This window comes from Geotrypetes seraphini, chromosome 5, assembly GCF_902459505.1.
Source record: "Geotrypetes seraphini chromosome 5, aGeoSer1.1, whole genome shotgun sequence".
In the NCBI taxonomy this organism is placed as follows: Eukaryota; Metazoa; Chordata; class Amphibia; order Gymnophiona; family Dermophiidae; genus Geotrypetes; species Geotrypetes seraphini.
Genome location: NC_047088.1, coordinates 143,795,431 through 143,814,535, shown reverse-complemented (window position 1 = coordinate 143,814,535; position 19,105 = coordinate 143,795,431). Strand labels below are relative to the sequence as shown.

General features: G+C 42.0%; 1 protein-coding gene across 8 annotated transcripts in view; it reads right to left on the bottom strand.

Annotated features, from left to right (window-relative positions):
• Window positions 1-2,206: 2,206 nt before the first annotated feature.
• Window positions 2,207-19,105, bottom strand: part of INO80D (INO80 complex subunit D) — a 121,072-nt gene continuing 104,173 nt past the window's right edge. For all 8 annotated transcript variants that reach the window (XM_033945601.1, XM_033945606.1, XM_033945602.1 and 5 more), the window contains one exon: window positions 2,207-6,727. In XM_033945601.1, coding sequence (XP_033801492.1) covers window positions 5,565-6,727 — 1,163 coding nt within the window. In that variant the 3' untranslated portion in view covers window positions 2,207-5,564. The remainder of the gene's footprint in view (window positions 6,728-19,105) is intronic.

Genomic DNA, 19,105 nt, shown 5'->3' with positions numbered 1-19,105 from the left:
TAATTAAGGCATTAGCCATTACTTCTCCCTGTGGAAAAAGAGTGCATAAGCCATGAAGGCTTAATACACAGGTTTTTCTAATGCTAGGGATTGAACTTCTGGTCTGATGTGGAGTAAAGTGTTAGCGCTTATATAGGCTGCTATCCCAGCTTCCTGTTCCAGTGTGAGTTTTCTGAGCAAAAAGCAAATTCACCCTCTCAACGCTCAATATATAATTAAAAAAAAAAAAAAATAGTATTTGAGCAGACCCCCAACTTCAGACCCTCCCCAAGTAATGAAAGAAGTCACAGGGTAAAATCCTCACCCCTCAAACCCCCAAAAGTGTCTGCCAAGCCCTGCAAAAAGAAGCAAAAGCCTCTCTTTTTCCTTCAGGGCTTGGCGGGCCCTTTTCTGGGATTTCATGGGTGAGAATTTGCTTTAATCTCCTCCTTCACAGTTGAATGTTAAGTGGTGCTATAGCTGTACTTCCTATTCACATATTCTTTGCACCTCATCAGTTGCTGGTCCCTTAGAAAACTTTTAGTGGAGGGACCAGTCTGAGAGTACTAAATGGAAAGGGACCAATCATTACAGAAGTACAGTGAGTATGTCAAAAACCCACCCCATGCAGAAACTATGCACTTCATTTTTAATGATGCAGTATTTTGAAGTTGACTGCATCTGGAGTAAAAAGTCTTTTTTGCTTGTTTTTTTGTGTACACATGCAACAGGAAAATTGCACGCCGAATCTCAGTATATAGATTTAATATTAGCAAAGCTTATTACATCAGCCTATCTGAAAGGCTCAGTAACCAGGTTTTTGATAATCAGATATTCAAACTGAACAAATCTATTAATCAAGACCACAAAATTAATATAATCTAAAATCACTGGTTGCTTTTAAAGGCCAAGGCAAGCTCAATGGGCTCATAATAATTCCATTATTATAACATTACACTTGTTCAATTAGCATTAGTGACTGCAAGTCTACTAAGCAGCTTGCCTATGGTGAATGAACCGCTTCTTGGATGCATCTCATAGTATTATTATGCAGGGTAAGCCACAGAGTCAAAATTTTTGCATGGCTAAAAAAACAGCCCAATATTTCAGCTTTCTCCTCCTAAATTCTCAATCAACTCTCTCCTGATAAAGCCAAGATGAACAGTCACTCGGCTGAGTCACTTATAATGCCCTTCATTGGTCAGACCACCATTTGATATTGCATCTCAGTAGCAGTAACAGGAAGCGCTCTAAAATATCTCAAAGACTGTTTTCTTATGCAGCCACGGGTTCTCTGATGGTACATCATATCAAAAAGGTGATCTGTTGTTTCTACTACAATTTTGATATGTTAACTTTCCAAATTTAATACAATCTTAAAAATTAAATAAATAAAAAAATGAACTTTTAGACTTTAATGAAGGGACAAAACTAGCTTTATTCAATCAGATCATATAAAAACACATTCATATTGATAATTTCTACAAATGGATTAAAACTGTTATGAGGATTCTTTGGTGGAAGGGTAATAGAGCCAATATGTGGATTACTGCAACTATTCCACGCTTCATTATAAAATAAACATCAGTGTGCCACCAATTTACATTATAAACAGGAATAAATCTGAAAATACTGTGCAATTTTGCTGCCTTTAAAAAAAATAACCAGACCTAAACTATAGCTGCAAGTAAAGCAGTGCATCTTTCTGCCTACCTGTCTACTGATCTTATACAGTCATTTCGTGTAGTGCTACAATTGGCCACAATTTCATTATCAAAAAGTTTTAGTGGAAAAGTAGAGGCACATGTTAACTATCTGATCCAGACCGTGGTAAACCCAATCAATAGAAAGACGCTGTGTAGCTGATGCATGTAATTCAGCGCTGAATGACAAGCCTCAGCAGATAATGTTCTGTACATAATGGGCTTCCTAGCTATCTTAGGCAGAGGGAGCCACTCAAATTTGGAGAAACGGTGTTCTCTCAAAAACATCTGCTTGATTGCTCCCTTCTTCTGTTGGTCATGCCTCTTGCTCAGTGGTCTCAAACTCAAACCCTTTGCAGGGCCACATTTTGGATTTGTAGGTACTTGGAGGGCCTGAGAAAAAATAGTTAATGTCTTATTTAAAAAAATGACAATTTTGCATGAGGTAAAAAACTCTTTATAGTTTGTAAATCTTTCCTTTTGGCTAAGTCTTAATAATAATATTGTAATTTATAGCTAAAGAAACATATTATCAAGAAACTGTTTTATTTTACTTTTATGATTATGATAAACATACCGAGGTGCCTCAAAATAGTACCTGGCGGGCCGCATGGGTCCCGGGTCACAAGTTTGAGACCACTGCTCTAGCTCCTTATTTTATCTCTCTTCTTAATCATTTTTTTTCTTTAATTTTTATTATTAATAAAAGTACACACCATTTATTATGACCATATGCCCTGATTTTTTAAAAAAAACTTCCTCCTTGGAAATCATTCATCAATGGCTTCTGCTCTACTTACACACTAGAGCTACCAAACACAAGATTCTGTTTAGGATTTTTCCACTAAGTGGGTGAAGCTTTCAAATATATCAATGATGTATCCTCAGGAAATAAATACAATTCAATAATAAAAAGGTATCCCAACATGACTTGCTTAAAATGTAGGGCAGCAGAACAGATTTAAAAACTTCTCTCTCAGCAAAGACTGAATTCCCCATCCCACCCCCAAGAAAATTATTTTGGTTGATCAGGTATAACTTTGATGCTAAGGAACTTTCAATTCATTTGTGCTCTCCATCTCAGATCTACTTAACTCTATTGCTGCAGATAACTCATCTAACGTTTTGTTCTCATGCTCTTATGCTAATGAATTATGAGATTTAAAATAATCTGCAACTACGGTAATACTGACCATGTGAGTCAAACACCAAGAAATGGCAGTCAAACCATGATAAAAAAAAAAGACAGGGAATTAGCCAATCATATTTATCTACTCATCACCATGGAAACAGCCCCAAACGCAATCCCCATGATAAAAAAAGGCAGGGAATTAGCCAATCATATTTATCTACTCATCACCATGGAAACAGCCCCAAACGCAATCCCCATAAATCATTTATCTATCCAGAGCCAGACTAAATAACTGGTTGTAACCACATCTATAGAACCAGCAATCAATTCTCTTTTGTCACTTCATTTCATTGCATGACATGATCGAAACACAAGAATAAAAATAAATATGAAGATTATAACCTGTATCCATACCACACATATGAGACAAAGACAAAATTGGGCCCTGAGAAATCCTGGTCGTCAAAGTGTGGAAAGAAAGATTTTAAAACATGAATGGTAGACTTGACCTTTGCTACCTTGGTCTAAAAGCCATAATTCTACACCCTTAATATAGGAGTTTTCTGTGAAACTGATGTGGTACAAAGAAGTACATAATGAATCAAGTGAAAAAATACAACGAAATTGCTTCTCTAATGCAGAAGTGATTGTTCAACCCTATAAAATGCATGTTTTTCCAGCATTTAATTTAAAAGCTCTAGATTAAGTTGTAGCTAGGGTCACTCACTCTTGCAAAACAAGGATGGACATTATGCTCATTGCTTGGAAGCTTGAACATGACAGATTATCAAGGGGAAACCTACTGGAGAAATTTAAGATCCAGAAAGCAACCATAGACAAACACCACAAGGCGAGGGGATATCCATATAACTTTATACAGATAAGATATCTCTATAAAGTTTTATGCACATTTTCTGTCACTGAATATTCAAGTGCTGACACAGGTACAACTTTATACCAATATCTTATCTGCGTAACATCGTAGTTGCTATTTGTACAATGGTGCTTATAAGCTTAACTTTATGTGCAACGACAATGTTGTTGGCCCACCTCTCTTCCCCCTAATCATGCCCATATTTAGCCAAAGGTTAGCTTTTCTGTAGGTAAAAATGTTTTTAATAAAGGACTTATGCAGTCGATACCTGCTACCAACGACTTAAGTCTTTCCAAATGTTGACCTCAACATTCCTGGGCATCACAGACACTTGGTGAAAACAGACTAATATCCCATACTTAAGAAACCAGAATTGCACACTCCTGAGTTATAGATGTAAATTTAGGAATAAATTTACTAAAGTGTGCTACCATGTTTGCATGTGCTGATAAGATATCGATATGTATCTACCACAAGGCCCATTTTAAGCAAATGGACCTATATACTCATAACACATATTAACATGCCAGGTCACTCTAGCCCTTAATGGCCAACTACAGCTGCTCTTCGGTAATCTAATGACATGAAAATTCATTTCTACAACAATGATTATTGGACTATTCTTTTTTGTAAAGCCCCAGTTCTCCTTTTTCTTATTCTTTTCAAAGGTGGGATGATTTGAGAAAAGGAAGAATGCAGGACTTCAAAGTAACTGCTTAAATTTGAAAATGTGATTAACAATGGAAATTAGGAGATAAGTCAGTAGCAAGGCAAGTAAACAACATTCCAGAGATAAATATCGTACTCCTGCTTTGTTTTGCTTTTGGGCAGTGGCAAATAGCAAATGCCACAATACAATTTAAATGGTGAAATAAGCTTTTAAAAAATACAACTTTGCTTATTTCTTAGACTAGCCTGGACACACACTAATGCAGCTCCAAGAGAGAATAATCGGCATTAAACTTCTTTGAATGGATATAGAAACGAATGATCAACTTCTTTTAAATCTGAACTGAAACCAGCTTCCACTTGAGGACTTCAAAGTTCAGCCCAGTTCACAAAAGAAAGAAGGGCTCTGACAACACCACACCATTTCAGCTACCTCTCAGTAACAGAAAAACCTCCAAATGACGTTTTAAGGGCACAGTAACATTTGTTATCAACTCTTTGACAGTTTCTGTTTTATTCCTCTACTGTTCTTGATGCTGAATGCAAACTGGCAATTTCCTCTATACACTGAACTAGATGGCAGAATGCCTTAGGGACAAGCAACTTGGAGGTGGCACGGTTGTTGCTTCCCCATTACAGGTGGACTTGATCTGCTTCTTTCCACCTATCCCAAGATCAATAATCTGTCTTTAAAAGATATTCACCAACACTGGGAACTGAATCAAGATCATGAATGGATTCAATGTGTTGGAATCACAGCACTGAACCACTGCATGGATCTTTTAATTTGCCTTTGCAACCAGGACCTTGTCATTAAGTAAATTTCCTGCTTCTACTGCTGTAACTTTCCACAGCACCTGTTAATGCAATAGAATGAATGGATAACAGGAGCAGGTTTCAGTGATCTGAGGTATCTTCCTAATTTTAGGCTTACTACTGAGATCAATGTGTGGAGACCCTTCTGCTCCACAACTGAAATAATGAGGGGGGAGGGATGGGAAGTGAACCTGCCAGATCTAAGAGAAAGCACCAGTGTGTCTAAAGCACATAACACTGAAAGAAGGGTCACTGACAGCGATAACCCGTGCCAAATTTTCTAGTTAAAAAAAGAGGAAGGAGTAAGAAGAGGAATATGGAACAGAGAAAAATAGCATAGGATTCCCACTTCACTCCAATACAAACAGAGAAAAAAAAGACAGTTACTTAGTTAAGAGGTGGTGAAAGGAACAGACACATTGTTGGTACTAGTTGCCGTGGCACCTGTTACTGTGAAGCCAGTGGGAGGCGCTATGGAGCTATGAGTTGGCTGCAGGTCCTTGGGAATGCCACTGTGAGAGCTGAGCTGATGGCCAAAGGCCGCACTGAACTGAGGGAGGAGCTGTTGCTGTTGCTTAGGGGAACTGGAGGCCATCAGGTCAGTGGAAGGGGGACCCATGCCGCTAAAGCTGGTTTGTGGTAACCCCGGAAGCACGCTGGAGCTGTTGGGGGTCACGGTGGAGAAGACAGGCTGTATGGTTTCCGAATGAGAGGTGGTAGGTGGCGTGGACAGGGAGGTTGAAAGAAGGTGTCCATCTGCACTGATGAGGTTGCTAAAAGGTGAGGGATCACCAAGGTTGACAGGAAGGCTTCCCCAGTGAGTTCTGGGGTTTACCACCCCAGCAAGTGGCACCTCGAGCTGGGATGTGAGCAAGTGCTGCGCCATCATGGGCACCTCTGCTGTGAAGGTAGCTGCCAAGTTATCATTAGAATAGGAGGTGGTGTGGGGGGATGTTATATGGTCACTGTAAGGAGACGGCACATGCTCACTATCATAATGGCTTCCATGGGGTGAGGAGTGTGAATGATCATTACTGTATTGCTGTCGTGAGGTGATTAGGTCATCTGCCTTGCTCAGCAGCTGGGCAGGGTGTGGCCTCTGAGAGGCATGGCTGCCATCATGAAGTCCATGAAAAGGTCCTTGGAAGGCTCTCTCCCCAAGTGCACTCTGGTTTATTAGAGTGGCAGAAGTAAGGCTGACGCTAGCAGGGGCAGAGAACTGCCCTGCTAGGGGCGTCGATGGGTTGGACAAAGTAGCAGAACGGAGCAAATTCTCATCCAGCTCTAGACTAGAGAAATTATCATGCACAATGCGACTGTTTAACAGCTCTCCTAGGTCTGTGGCAACCTCCCGATTTAAGGACTGAATTCCTGAAGCTCCAGAACCTGTGGGAAATACTCCTATCCCACGCTCAGACAGCTCCTGAATGGGTACAACATCCGTCTGGGTAAGCACACCAATGGTACTCAGGCACTCAAGGGAAGTCACTGCCTGCAATGCCCGCTCCAGTTCCTCTGCTTCCTCAGTAGTAGGGAGGAGCTCTCCATTCTTACCTACAAAGTAAGCAACCATGAAAGACAAGAAAAAACATTAGGATACATATTACCTGTAAAAGAAGATGCAACAATTATGAGAAAACTGTCTCTATTCCTCGATGTCAGAGTACTGGTGTATCTACTATTAACTCCAGATTGCCATCAAAGGGTTAATTAGACTCAACCCAAGCAGGTTACTTTTAATGTTTATATAAGTATGCTGAAATATCTGTGACTATTTTAAGGGTACTGGTACTAGAGGTGTAGGCGAGCCTTTATCAGCTCACTGCAGGAAAGTAGTTTCTAAAAGATGAAAACAGTCCTTTATGTAACATTGTTGACTGTAATACGCTACAAATTTTGCAAAAAGATGCGAATTGTTCAGTTGATTAAAAGTATGAAGCATAGCCTTTTCAAGGCTTCTTAGCCACAGCTTCTATAATTAGAAGGTGCAAAATATTTAATACATGCGGCTCTTTTTTTTTTGCAAAAACGCTAAGAATTATAGTATGAAAGCACTATGGCTGCCTTTTACAAAGGCAATTATTGTGGCAGGCTACAGTAACTGCTCCAATGCCCAAAGGGATTCAATGGGCGTCAGAGCATTTGCCGCACAGCGGCCACTACCGCGCCTTTCTAAAAGGAGAGTATATGAGCAGTAAAGTTTATCTATATATATACACATATAAAAATATTTTGATTTGGAGCTTATACAACTATTGATTACAATGATTTTTTTAAAAGATAGAACAACACACTGGGACATATGTTTTGGTGGTGTCATAGGTTACAGGGTTACTGGAATAACCTAGGGATGCATATGGAGGGGACGAGAGAAGTTTGTGCTGGATCTCCCTGAAGTCTATGGTGATATGGAAGGGGGGGGTGCAGAGGCAATTATGTACAAAGTTAAATTTGTTGGCCCGAAAAGGTATATTGAAAAGTTGGACCTCCCAGGAACCCCCCTTATATTAGCGCTGGCAAGCAGATATACACCAATTGGTATGTTGGGAAGTGAGGGCTTTGGTTTTGGGTTCCTTCTGTCTTCATCGTGGCATGGCTGGCTCCTGAAGGTAAAATAGGCCCAAGAGAAGTTGGAGAGAAGATGCCGAGTCTGACATGGGCGCAATTTTTTTAACACAGGAGTAAGACTTTTCACCGCTCTCACGAGGCGGTGAAAGGTCTTGTCCCCATTCCTGCAGTAAACCAGTTGCAAATGTCTTGTAAACAAACTCTACAATTCAGGAAGATATGGGATCCCTATCTTTTTTTTTTTTTTTTAAATCTTTATTCCTTTTTATTTCTTTCAACAAGTGTACAGTATTATTACAATTAATTTACATAACACACTTGGCATTCTTAAACAATATTATTATACATGTTTTTATTCCCCCCCCCCACCTCCCACCCTTTTCCATATCAATAAAATATTCCTTCCAAATTTATATATAATTATACATCCCTTTTTGATAATACAATTAATCTGACATGAAATCTGTCCCTCCCCCCCATCCTTCTTCCTCAAACACTTTAAACATCCCTATCTTAATAGTATTCATCAGAGGGGGCATGGATTCATATTGAATACTCTCTATAGGATTGGGTTTTAGGAGGTGGGGGTGTTTGGGTGGGGGCTCACTTTGGTTATACTGGGTAGGTAGACAATTTACTGGACAATTAGAAAGGGTATGAGGGACCTGTTAGCTGATTAATAGTTCTAGAATGGGCTAGGGAGGGCTTTGGAACTAATCGGTAACTGCTCTCTTGGACTCTCCTGTTGCATAATGTCTTGTTTTTCGGGACATTTTATGGTGAATTTGGTTTGGGGAAGGCTGGATAAAGAGCTGTATATGTTAATGGAACTGGTTGGTTGTTATTGCATCTGTACCTTGATCTTATTGTGGGCATCTTAATATTAAAAGCTGTTCTGGGGGGGCTCATACGAACCAAGATCCCTGGAACTGGAGTGAGTGTGATGTACCTGATGTTTTTTTCATTTCTTGAGAGGGTACATGGAGAGGGAGAGGGGAGATAGGGGTGCGGGGGGGGGGGGGAGGAGGGTAGATTGCTGTTATAATAACAAAATCCTGATGACTTTGGTGTGGAACATGTTGGTTATAGTGAATATGTAATTATTGTTCTTCTGTATTATGGCTGCTATTAGTCATCAATAAAATGTTTAAACATAAAAGATAGAACAATAATATTATTTTATTTAGTAATATTTTATATTATCTATGGATTTCAGAATCAAAAATATTTAAAATGATTTATAACAAGTTTTAACAGAACCACCTTGATTGTCATAATAATGAAGGGAAGCTTTTCTGATACTCATTTATACATTTTATTACTGTTGATTGGAGTGATAGCTTAAAATCTTGGGGGGGGGGAGGGGAGCAGTTGGTAAGGCAGTTTACTACTATGTTTATCTGAAAGTTCCAAAGATTTTTTTTATTGACTTTATGAATGAAATGACAGGTACATTATGCTGGGTTGTATATGTGCTGTGATTTATCTTTTGAATGATTTATCTTTTGAAAGTGTTCTCTGATTTGTCTATTCATAGGGTGATTCGTTGCAGACAAGGCACCGAAACACAGCCATGTTGGATCTTTTATAAATCTGATGTTTTATTAATGATGCATAATAAATACATTATCCTATTGTGCTTCCTGCCCTTTACTCCTCTAATTCTTGTCTTCAGAACTTGTAAAACTACCTTCACTTTTTTCCTTACCTATAAGGGCCCCTCAGGCCATTATAACCTGGCAATTAGCCAGATAGCTATAAATCAACAATCAGTTTTCTTCTATGGACTAATCTTTCAATTTTCCACACCCTATGGGAAGATTAAGTTCTTCTAGTAAAAGGCATACGAGTCTTGATCCAGTGGGTTATTCACCTCTACTTGTGAGTTTATGTAGAAGGCGTCATCTACATTTTTCAGCTCTGCCTCCCCTATCTCTGTGCACTGTGCTCTGCTCCTCAGTTCATACTAAAGCAGACAACAGCCACTACAGCAGGAAAAAGAAAGAGGGGCACAGGGACCTCTCCACAAAGCCAAATATGTTCTGCTCTTAATCAACTACCATTAAAGAAAACCAATGCTGGATTAGAAAGTTTTTAGATAATTATCAATTCCGCCTATTAGTACAATCTTTAGTTTTGTCTCAATTGGACTATAGCAATGTCACCTTCTTAGTTTGCCCAAAATTTATAATTAAAAATCCTCCAAACTCTACAGAATACGGCCATTAGATTAATCTTCAGATTGAAGAAAAGTGGTAAGATTATACCATGCCAATGTGAACTGCACTGGCTACCTATAGAAGGGCAAATACTTTATAAATTCTATTATATACTATTTAAAATATGTTTTGGAGAAACTCCAGATTATATGCCTCAACTCTTTAATTTTTCCAATAATCCATCTTTGAATCTGAGAAATAATGACACTTTTCGGTATCCAGTCATGAAGAATATAAGATACAATAGATCTTTTTCTTCCACATTGGCTTATCAAGCAGCAAAACTTTGGAAAACTTTACCAACTAATATTAACAAGCAATCTAATTTTAAGATTTTCAAGAAAGAGCTAAAGACCTATCTATTTCAATAATTTGTTATTAATAATTCCTAAATATTGTAATACTATTTAATAATTTGTATGGTCATAATCATTTATATAAACCGCTGTGAACTTCATGGAAGTATTGGCGGTATATATATAAAAACTGTATTGTATTGCATGAGAGCCGCCATGCTCACATTCCCCCTTCCTTAAACCTTAAATCACTTCATTGCCATCTGCTTCCAAATACAGTTGAAACTCCTCTTACTGACTTACAAGTGCATTCACTCTGTTGCCCCTGAATCTCTCTCCTCACTCATCTCCCACTATACCCTCCCCCCGAACTCTGTTCATCGGGTAAGTAGGGGCTATAATTAATATGAGTAGGGGCTTGTAATAACTTACCTAAGTATAATTGCGCATGCTCTGGCGTTGATCGTCACCAACGCCATTTTTAGAAATGCGATGAATGGTAAAGCTTAATGCAGTAAGTACTACTTCATCTGAATCTACTTTAACAGCTAGCATAGATCTTTATTATATATTGATTTGAGTGCACTATATCTCTCTTTTTTGCAGTACTTAATTCAGACCCCTGAGGAAGTCAAGTTAATTGGTGAAATGGGTCCCATCGGGCCGAACATATCCTGACATGCACACAGATAAGTGCATTTTCTTTCTTTTTTGCTGATCGTTTAAATGATTTGTGTTTGATAATATAAAAAATGTAAAAACAACACATATTAATAAATTATAATAATCTCAGTCAGCTCGAGAGGTTTTTGAACCTATGAAAGAGAACCTGTTCCTGCATATGGTTTTTGCGAGTTCATACTCTTCTATAGCCCAGACATCTGAGGTCCTTTTCCTCTCGTCACACTAGTTGTGCTCATGAAACCTGCCTCTGCATTGTGTTTAAGACTCAGTACAAAAAGATGATCTGAGAGATGAAAATCATTTGTCACCTCAAGGTAACGAAGAACTCTCCTAACATCCAGCAATACCAAGACTTTGTGCTTTTTCTTCGAACCCAGGACATGGAACGCAGGTAGCCGGACTTCCTGAATTACATGGAAGACCGAGACCACTTTTGGCAGAAAGGACGTTACTATGCATAACAAGACTCTTGCCTCCGTAAACCTGAGGAAAGGCTCTCTGCCCAAAAGCGCCTAAAGCTCCAAGATCCTTCACGCTGAGGTGACAGCTACCAAAAAACCGTCTTAATAGTAAGATCCATCAGTGACACCTCTTGCAAGGGCTCTTATGGGAACTTGCTTAGAGAATGCAAAACCATATTCAAAACCATATTGAGGTTCCAAGTTGGGAACGGCCGTCGCACAGGAGGATGCAAAAATCATGCTACATCAAGATGCAAAGCCAAAAAAAAAATTTTTTCTACTTGAGCCCTAAAGCAAGAGAGGCCTTCCACCTATGCTTTGAGGAAACAAACTGCCTGGCCCTTCTTTAGGCTGTTCTGAAGAAACGATAGGACCACTGACAGTGGAGCCGGAAAAGGATTCATATTCTGCTTAGCACACCAGTGCTGAAAAGTCTTCCAAGCCTTAGCATGGGTCACCGGTTTCTTAGATCTTAGGAGGGTAATCATGACCATGTCCGAGTTGCCCTTACACGCTAAGGCCGTGTTCTCAACAGCCATGCCATAAGCCCAAAGCATTTGAATAAAGCAGCAGTTTGAGATGTTGGTCCCTCTGTAGACAGACTAGATCTGTATATCATGATCGATGTAGCCAATCTGGAGCAACCAGGATTACCAGGTGGGTCGCTATACTTCGAATGATGCAGCTTATCATTGGCCAAGGGGGAAACACATAGAACAGTCCCTTCTCTGGCCAAGATTGTACTAGAGCATCCATGTTGGCACTCTGAGGCTTGAATCTTCAGGTGAAGAAGCAAATTACTTTTTTGTTGGCTGCCGATGCCAATGGATTGAACGTCGGACTTCCCCAGCAATACACAATGTTGTCGAAGGCCTTCTGGGAAAGAGTCCACTTCTAGGGTCTGCTGGCTGAGATAGTCACAGCCTGCATATTGTTCACTCCTACTACATGCATATCGATAACAAAAATCTTATACACGAATACACAATGTTGTCGAAGGCCTTCTGGGAAAGAGTCCACTTCCCTGGATCTAGGGTCTGCTGGCTGAGATAGTCACAGCCTGCACATTGTTCACTCCCATTACATGCATGTCGGTAACAAAAATCTTATACACGAATACAGGATGTCCAGTGCAGTACTTGGAGAGACCCCCCAGGAAAGAGACTTGGGAGTACAATGAAGCCGTCTGCGCAATGTGCGGCAACGGCGAAAAGGGCAAACAGAATGCTAGGAATGATTAAGAAGGGGATCACGAACAGATCGGAGGAGGTTATCACGCCACTGTACCGGGCCATGGTACGCTCTCACCTGGAATACTGCGTCCTGCACTGGTCGCCGTACATGAAGAAGAACACAATACTACTCGAAAGGATCCAGAGAAGAGCGACTAAAATGGTTAAGGGGCTGAAGGAATTGCCATACAGTGAGAGATTAGAGAAACTGGGCCTCTTCTCCCTTGAAAAGAGGAGACAGAGGGGACATAATCAAAACATTCATGATAATGAAGGGAACAGACTTAGTAGATAAAGACAGGTTGTTCACCCTCTCCAAGATAGAGAGAACGAGAGGGCACTCTCTAAAGTTAAAAGGGGATAGATTCCGTACAAACGTAAGGAAGTTCTTCTTCACCCAGGGGAAAACACCCTCCAGGGATTCAAGACAAAGTTAGACAAGTTCCAGCTGAACCAGAACGTACGCTGGTAAGGCTAGTCTCAGTTAGGGCACTGGTCTTTGACCTAAGGGCTGTCACGTGAGTGGACTGCTGGGCACGATGGACCACTGGTCTGACCCAGCAGCAGCAATTCTTATGTTCTTATGTGCAGCTGATAATGCTTGCAGGTGGACTTTTGCCCATCAAAATAACTGGACCTCCATTCTCAATAGGGCACTCTTGGTGCCCCCCCTCCCCGCCTGTCTGTTGACATGACACAGCTGTGGCATTGTCCGAGAAGACCCTGGCCACCATGCCTTCCAGGGTGGTCTTGTCAAGAACAGAGGACACCACTGAGTACTGATGAAACAGTCAAGAACCATGAAAAGCACCATGAACCGTCCCCCCTAGGGGCATGTGATCTACTATCTGGCAAAAGACTTAGGGTGACGATCTGCCACACTGGCCATAAGATAATCCAGCCCCTTGCCATAGGATAATCTTGCCCATTGCCTGATCCAGAGCACTCTACAGGCAGAAACAGAATTAGCAGAGACTTTGCTCATGACCCTGAGCATGTCCTAGAGAGCATCTGCTACATAATCCACCCCAGAAATTAGTAACTGGGGTACGCATCCTCCTCCGCTGTTGAAGTCTGATGCAGGATAGTATGGCAAGCATGTGCGACAAAGCAAGCTGCTGCCTTCAGCCCAAGAGCCAAGGCCTTAAATTGTCTTTTGAGGACTAAATCCACCCTCCGGTCTTGGGCATCCTCTAAAATTGGTAATGTGCTACTAATAAATCCAATTTAGGTGGGACAAACAGCTCTTGGAAATCAGGAGCCATTGGATACAACTTTGCCATAGTCCTGGCAACCCACAAGGAGCCTTATAGAGTCTCCCAATGCTCCATTACATCATTTTAATGTATGGATGCAAAGGAAAAAAGGTAGTCTGAGGCTTAGAACTGCTCATGACAGAGCACTGAGCAGGAGACCTGCGGAGGTTTTAGCTCCAACACCTGCAAGGATTCTGTGATGACCTCCAGCAAAGCTGCCAGCTTAAAAAGGCGGCACATTGTCTGGTCCTCTCTCTGGTCCAGGGCCATCACAAATTCCTGATTGGTGGCCCTTGCCTGAGACCCTGGTTCCTTCAAAACTGAAGAATCATTTTGAGGAAGTGAAGACATGGATTCTGACCCCCAGTCATCCCAGACCTTCTCTGACTAGAAGTCCAGGTCTTGAAGATGAACTGTCAAGGGGGAACCATGCTCTGTGAGGGGAAACCCCCTCATGTGTCACAACTTGAGTGACCCCCAGACAGCACAGAAGGCCCCGATAGCCCATATAGGCTTCAAACATAAGCCTGACAAAATCAGGGGTAAATCCATGAACAATATGCCCTAGGAATACCTGCAAGGACTCCCTTTGTCTCCTCATGGACTTAGAGGCATCAGCATTTGGCTGAAGATGCCGAGTCACTGTCTGAAGGCTCCGGGGGGGGTGGGGGGATTTTCCCCAAAAAAACAGGCCATCTGTGACTCCATTGCCCTACAGACCTTTGCCAAACATAAGTGCCCCTTAAAAAAAGGTAACCGGCTTAAGGTGGCCTTCGAGGATTAATCACCAGACCACTGATAGACCCACAACATCCTCCATGCCAAGACTGAATAAACCGACGGTTTGCCAAAGACTTTGAATATGTTGTACAGGGCATCCGCCATGTAGTCCACCCCTGAGATCAGGAAAGCGACATCGAGGATCATGACGGAGCTTAGAATGACAGGCCTTGGTCCTGACCAAATCAAAGAAGTGCTTGAGGATAAAATCTATTCTGTGATCCTGTACATCCTTCAGCACCATCCACCCATCACTGAGGAGAGATGTGCGTTTAGTAACCTGTGCCACCAAGGAACCAATTTTCAAAGAAGCAAAACGCTGGTCAAAGGCATTCACCATTAGATAGAACCGAGGCACAGCTCTGGCACTTTTCAAGGGAGCCCTCAGGCACCTCCCAAATGTCCATGAGCATCTTGACTATGTCCGGATGATCAGCAAAAGAGGACGTTTGTGGTCTCATTACTCATAAGAGAGCATTCAGCGGTGATGGATGGAGCAACCTCCAGCTTCAACTCCTAGAGGGACTCAAATCAAATCAACCAGATGAGTAGGTTTAAAAAATCTCCATATCAAGGGATCCTTACCCAGATCCTGATCTTTAAGATCCACGAGGGCTACAACATCCCCCGCAGTGGTAGTACCAGCCCGCAAATGTAAGGGCATGGTCAGGATATCTAGGGCAACTGCCGTTGCACTAGATTTAGCCACCACAGGAGAGCTAGGTATAATCCCCGCATCCTGGAAAGGAGGGGCCCCCCCAGCTAGCTAGGACGACAGCAGAGGGGCAGCTGACATCAGTTTCTTCACCAAATAAGCCTGATACATCATGTTAATAAATTTTGGGGGAAACCCACCATCTGTGGCAGGAGCCGTCTCCTGCAGACCCTTCTCAGCATGCTTGGGGGACTTATGAGGTTTGACTGTGTACAATTCTGGAGGCCCCATTATCAAAAAGATGTGCGGAGAGTTGAGTCGGTTCAGCGAATGGCCACCAGGATGGTCTCAGGACTCAAGGATCTCGCGTATGAGGAACGACTGGGTAAGTTGCAGCTGTACTCACTCGAGGAATGCAGAGAGAGGGGAGACATGATCGAGACGTTCAAATATGTCACAGGCCGTATCAAGGTGGAAGAGGATCTCTTTTTCCTTAAAGGACCCACGGCAACATGAGGGCATCCGTTGAAAATCAGGGGTGGGAAATTTCATGGCGACACCAGAAAATATTTCTTCACCGAAAGGGTAGTTGATCGCTGGAATAATCTTCCACAACAGGTAATTGAGGCAAGCAGCGTGCCAGATTTTAAGAAAAGATGGAATTGGCATGTGGGATCTCTTCATAGAGGTAGTTAGGGGGTGGGCCATTAGTGTGGGCAGACTAGATGGGCCGTGGCCCTTTTCCGCCGTCATGTTCTATGTTTCTATGACCAATGAAACGAGGATGTGCTTAGCAGGAACAACAATGCTCCATCCTTGGGGCCCACGGTCAACGTTTTCAGGTTCCCGCGGCCAGAATCAGAACCCCTTTCAGAGGTCAAGGATACTTGTGCTGCTGAAATTTCACCCCTTCTCGCGCCACAGCACACATGGAACACGGCCACCCTCTGGATAGCCATCCATTGCAAATAAGGCATGAATCCACAGAGTCCATCTCAGTGGTTTTCTTGCAAAAATGAAGCTTATAGAATTTTTATCTGTTGTCTATATTTTGCACTATATTTGTCTATTTTTCTATAGTTATTACTGAGGTGACATTGCATATTTTAAAGTCATCTGCCTTGACATCTTTGAAAATACCCCGAATATAAACGATAATTAACATTTTCTCGGCGTACAGTATGCTTTGTTTTTTTTTATTTTGTGGTTACCATTATGTATTAATAAGATTATATTGTGTGTGTATATGAAAAATGGATGGAAGAAATTGCATTACAATTAGTATTAATATTATGGGGGTGGAGTCAGAGGCGGAGTTTGGCCAGGGGTACTTGGTTGGTATTTGTTAGGCTTAGGGGGTACTTGTCTTGCAAAGGTTGAGAATCCATCCAAGGGTTCTGAAGGAATTAAAGGAGGAGATAGCGGAACTACTGCAGCAAATTTGCAATCTATCCCTGAAAACAGGCATGATCCCGGAGGACTGGAAGATAGCCAACTTTATGCCCATCTTTAAAAAGGGATCAAGAGGTGACCCGGGAAACTACAGACCGGTGAGTCTGACCTCGGTTCTGGAGAAAATGGCGGAAGCACTTATAAAAGAAAACATTGATGAACATTTTGAAAGAAACGAACTTCTGATAACCAGCCAACATGGTTTCTGCAAGGGGAGATCGTGCCTAATGAACTTATTGCACTTCTTCGAAGGAATTAACAAACGGATGGACAAAGGAGACCCCATAGACATCATATATCTAGATTTCCAAAAAGCCTTTGACAAGGTACCCCATGAACGCCTACTCCGGAAACTGAAGAACCATGGGGTGGAAGGAGAGATACATAGATGGATCAGAAACTAGTTGGCAGGTAGGAAACAGAGGGTAGGAGTAAAGGGCCACTATTCGGACTGGAGGAGGGTCACGAATGGGGTCCCGCAGGGCTCAGTGCTCGGGCCGCAGCTATTTAATATATTCATAAATGATCTAGAAACAGGGATGAATTGCGAAATAATAAAATTTGCAGACGACACCAAACTATTTAGTGGAGCTCGGACTAAATAGGACTGCGAAGAATTGCAAAAACTTGAACAAACTAGGGGAATGGGCGACGAGATGGTAGATGAAGTTCAACGTTGAGAAATGTAAAGTATTACATGTGGGAAACAGATACCCGATGGGAAACAACTATACGATGGGAAGGATGTTATTAAATGAGAGTACCCAAGAAAGGGACTTGGGTGTAATGGTGGACATGACAATGAAGCCGACGGCACAGTGCGCAGCGGCCGCTAAGAAGGCAAACAGAATGCTAGACATAATCAAGAAGGGTATTACAACCAGAACGAAAGAAGTTATCCTGCCATTGTATCGGGCGATGGTGCGTCCGCATCTGGAGTACTGTGTCCAATATTGGTCGCTGTACTTAAGAAGGACATGGCGTTACTTGAGAGGGTTCAGAGGAGAGCGACGTGTCTGATAAAGGGGATGGAAAACTGAGAGATTGGAGAAACTGGGTCTCTTTTCCCTGGAGAAGAGGAGACTTAGAGGGGATATGATAGAGACTTACAAGATCATGAAGGGCATAGAGAGAGTAGAGAGGGACAGATTCTTCAAACTTTCGAATAATAAAAGAACAAGAGGGCATTCAGAAAAGTTGAAAGGGGACAGATTCAAAACGAATGCTAGGAAGTTCTTCTTTACCCAACGTGTGGTGGACACCTGGAATGCGCTTCCAGAGAGCGTAATAGGGCACAGTACGGTACTGGGGTTCAAGAAAGGAATGGACAATTTCCTGCTGGAAAAGGGGATAGAGGGGTATAGATAGAGGATTACTGCACAGGTCCTGGACCTGTTGGGCCGCTGCATGAGCAGACTGCTGGGCACAATGGACCTCAGGTCTGACCCAGCAGAGGCATTGCTTATGTGCTTATGTTCTTATGTTCACTGCACTAGCAGACGAACCTGGGGTAAGCAAGTTTCCAAGTGAACGGTCCCTGAGCCCCGAACCAAAGTACAGGCTGTCTACTCTAGAGGGTGCATTGACAGGCAGCCAACCCCCTGGAAACAGACTTTATGTAAAGTCTGCAATCTCACATAGCCAGAGATGTCCTTGCAGGGAACCTATGCAGAATAAGGGCGGAATTTGCAAACAAAAACACTGACGTTAAAGAAAAATAAACACGAGCAGAAAAGACAAGCTCCTACAGTCTGGATTGTAGGAAAAATAACTAGATTCCTAGAGGGCAGTCCTGAGCTAAGAGGGTAGGGGCTCAAGACTCTGTATAATGAAACTCCCTACAGGCTGTCTGGCGACCACAGGAAAATAACCCACTAGTCCAGGAATACAGTGGGATTGTACAAGAATGCAAGTTTACAACTGTATTAAATAATGCCCAAATGCTATCACAGAGTAGGCACCCCGCACAGCATTGAGGCACCTACAAGGGGCACCTGTTACAGAATTTCCCCTCAGTAAAAGCAAAGGAGAGAGCTGCTCGGAGACTGAATAACTTTTGTATCAGGAGAGGTTTTGATTAGCTATGGAAAAGAAATCTCTTGGCAGACAGGAGTGGTGTAGTGGTTAGAGAACAGCCTCAGCACCCTAAGGTTGTGTATTCAAATCCCACACTGCTCCTTGTGACCCTCGGCAAGTCACTCAATCCTCCATTGCCCCAGGTAAGTTAGACAGATTGGGAAAATGCTTGAGCCTGATTGTAAACCGCTTAGATAACTTTTGCAGGCAGTATATAAATACCTAAAAATAAATAAATAAATACAAACTCTAG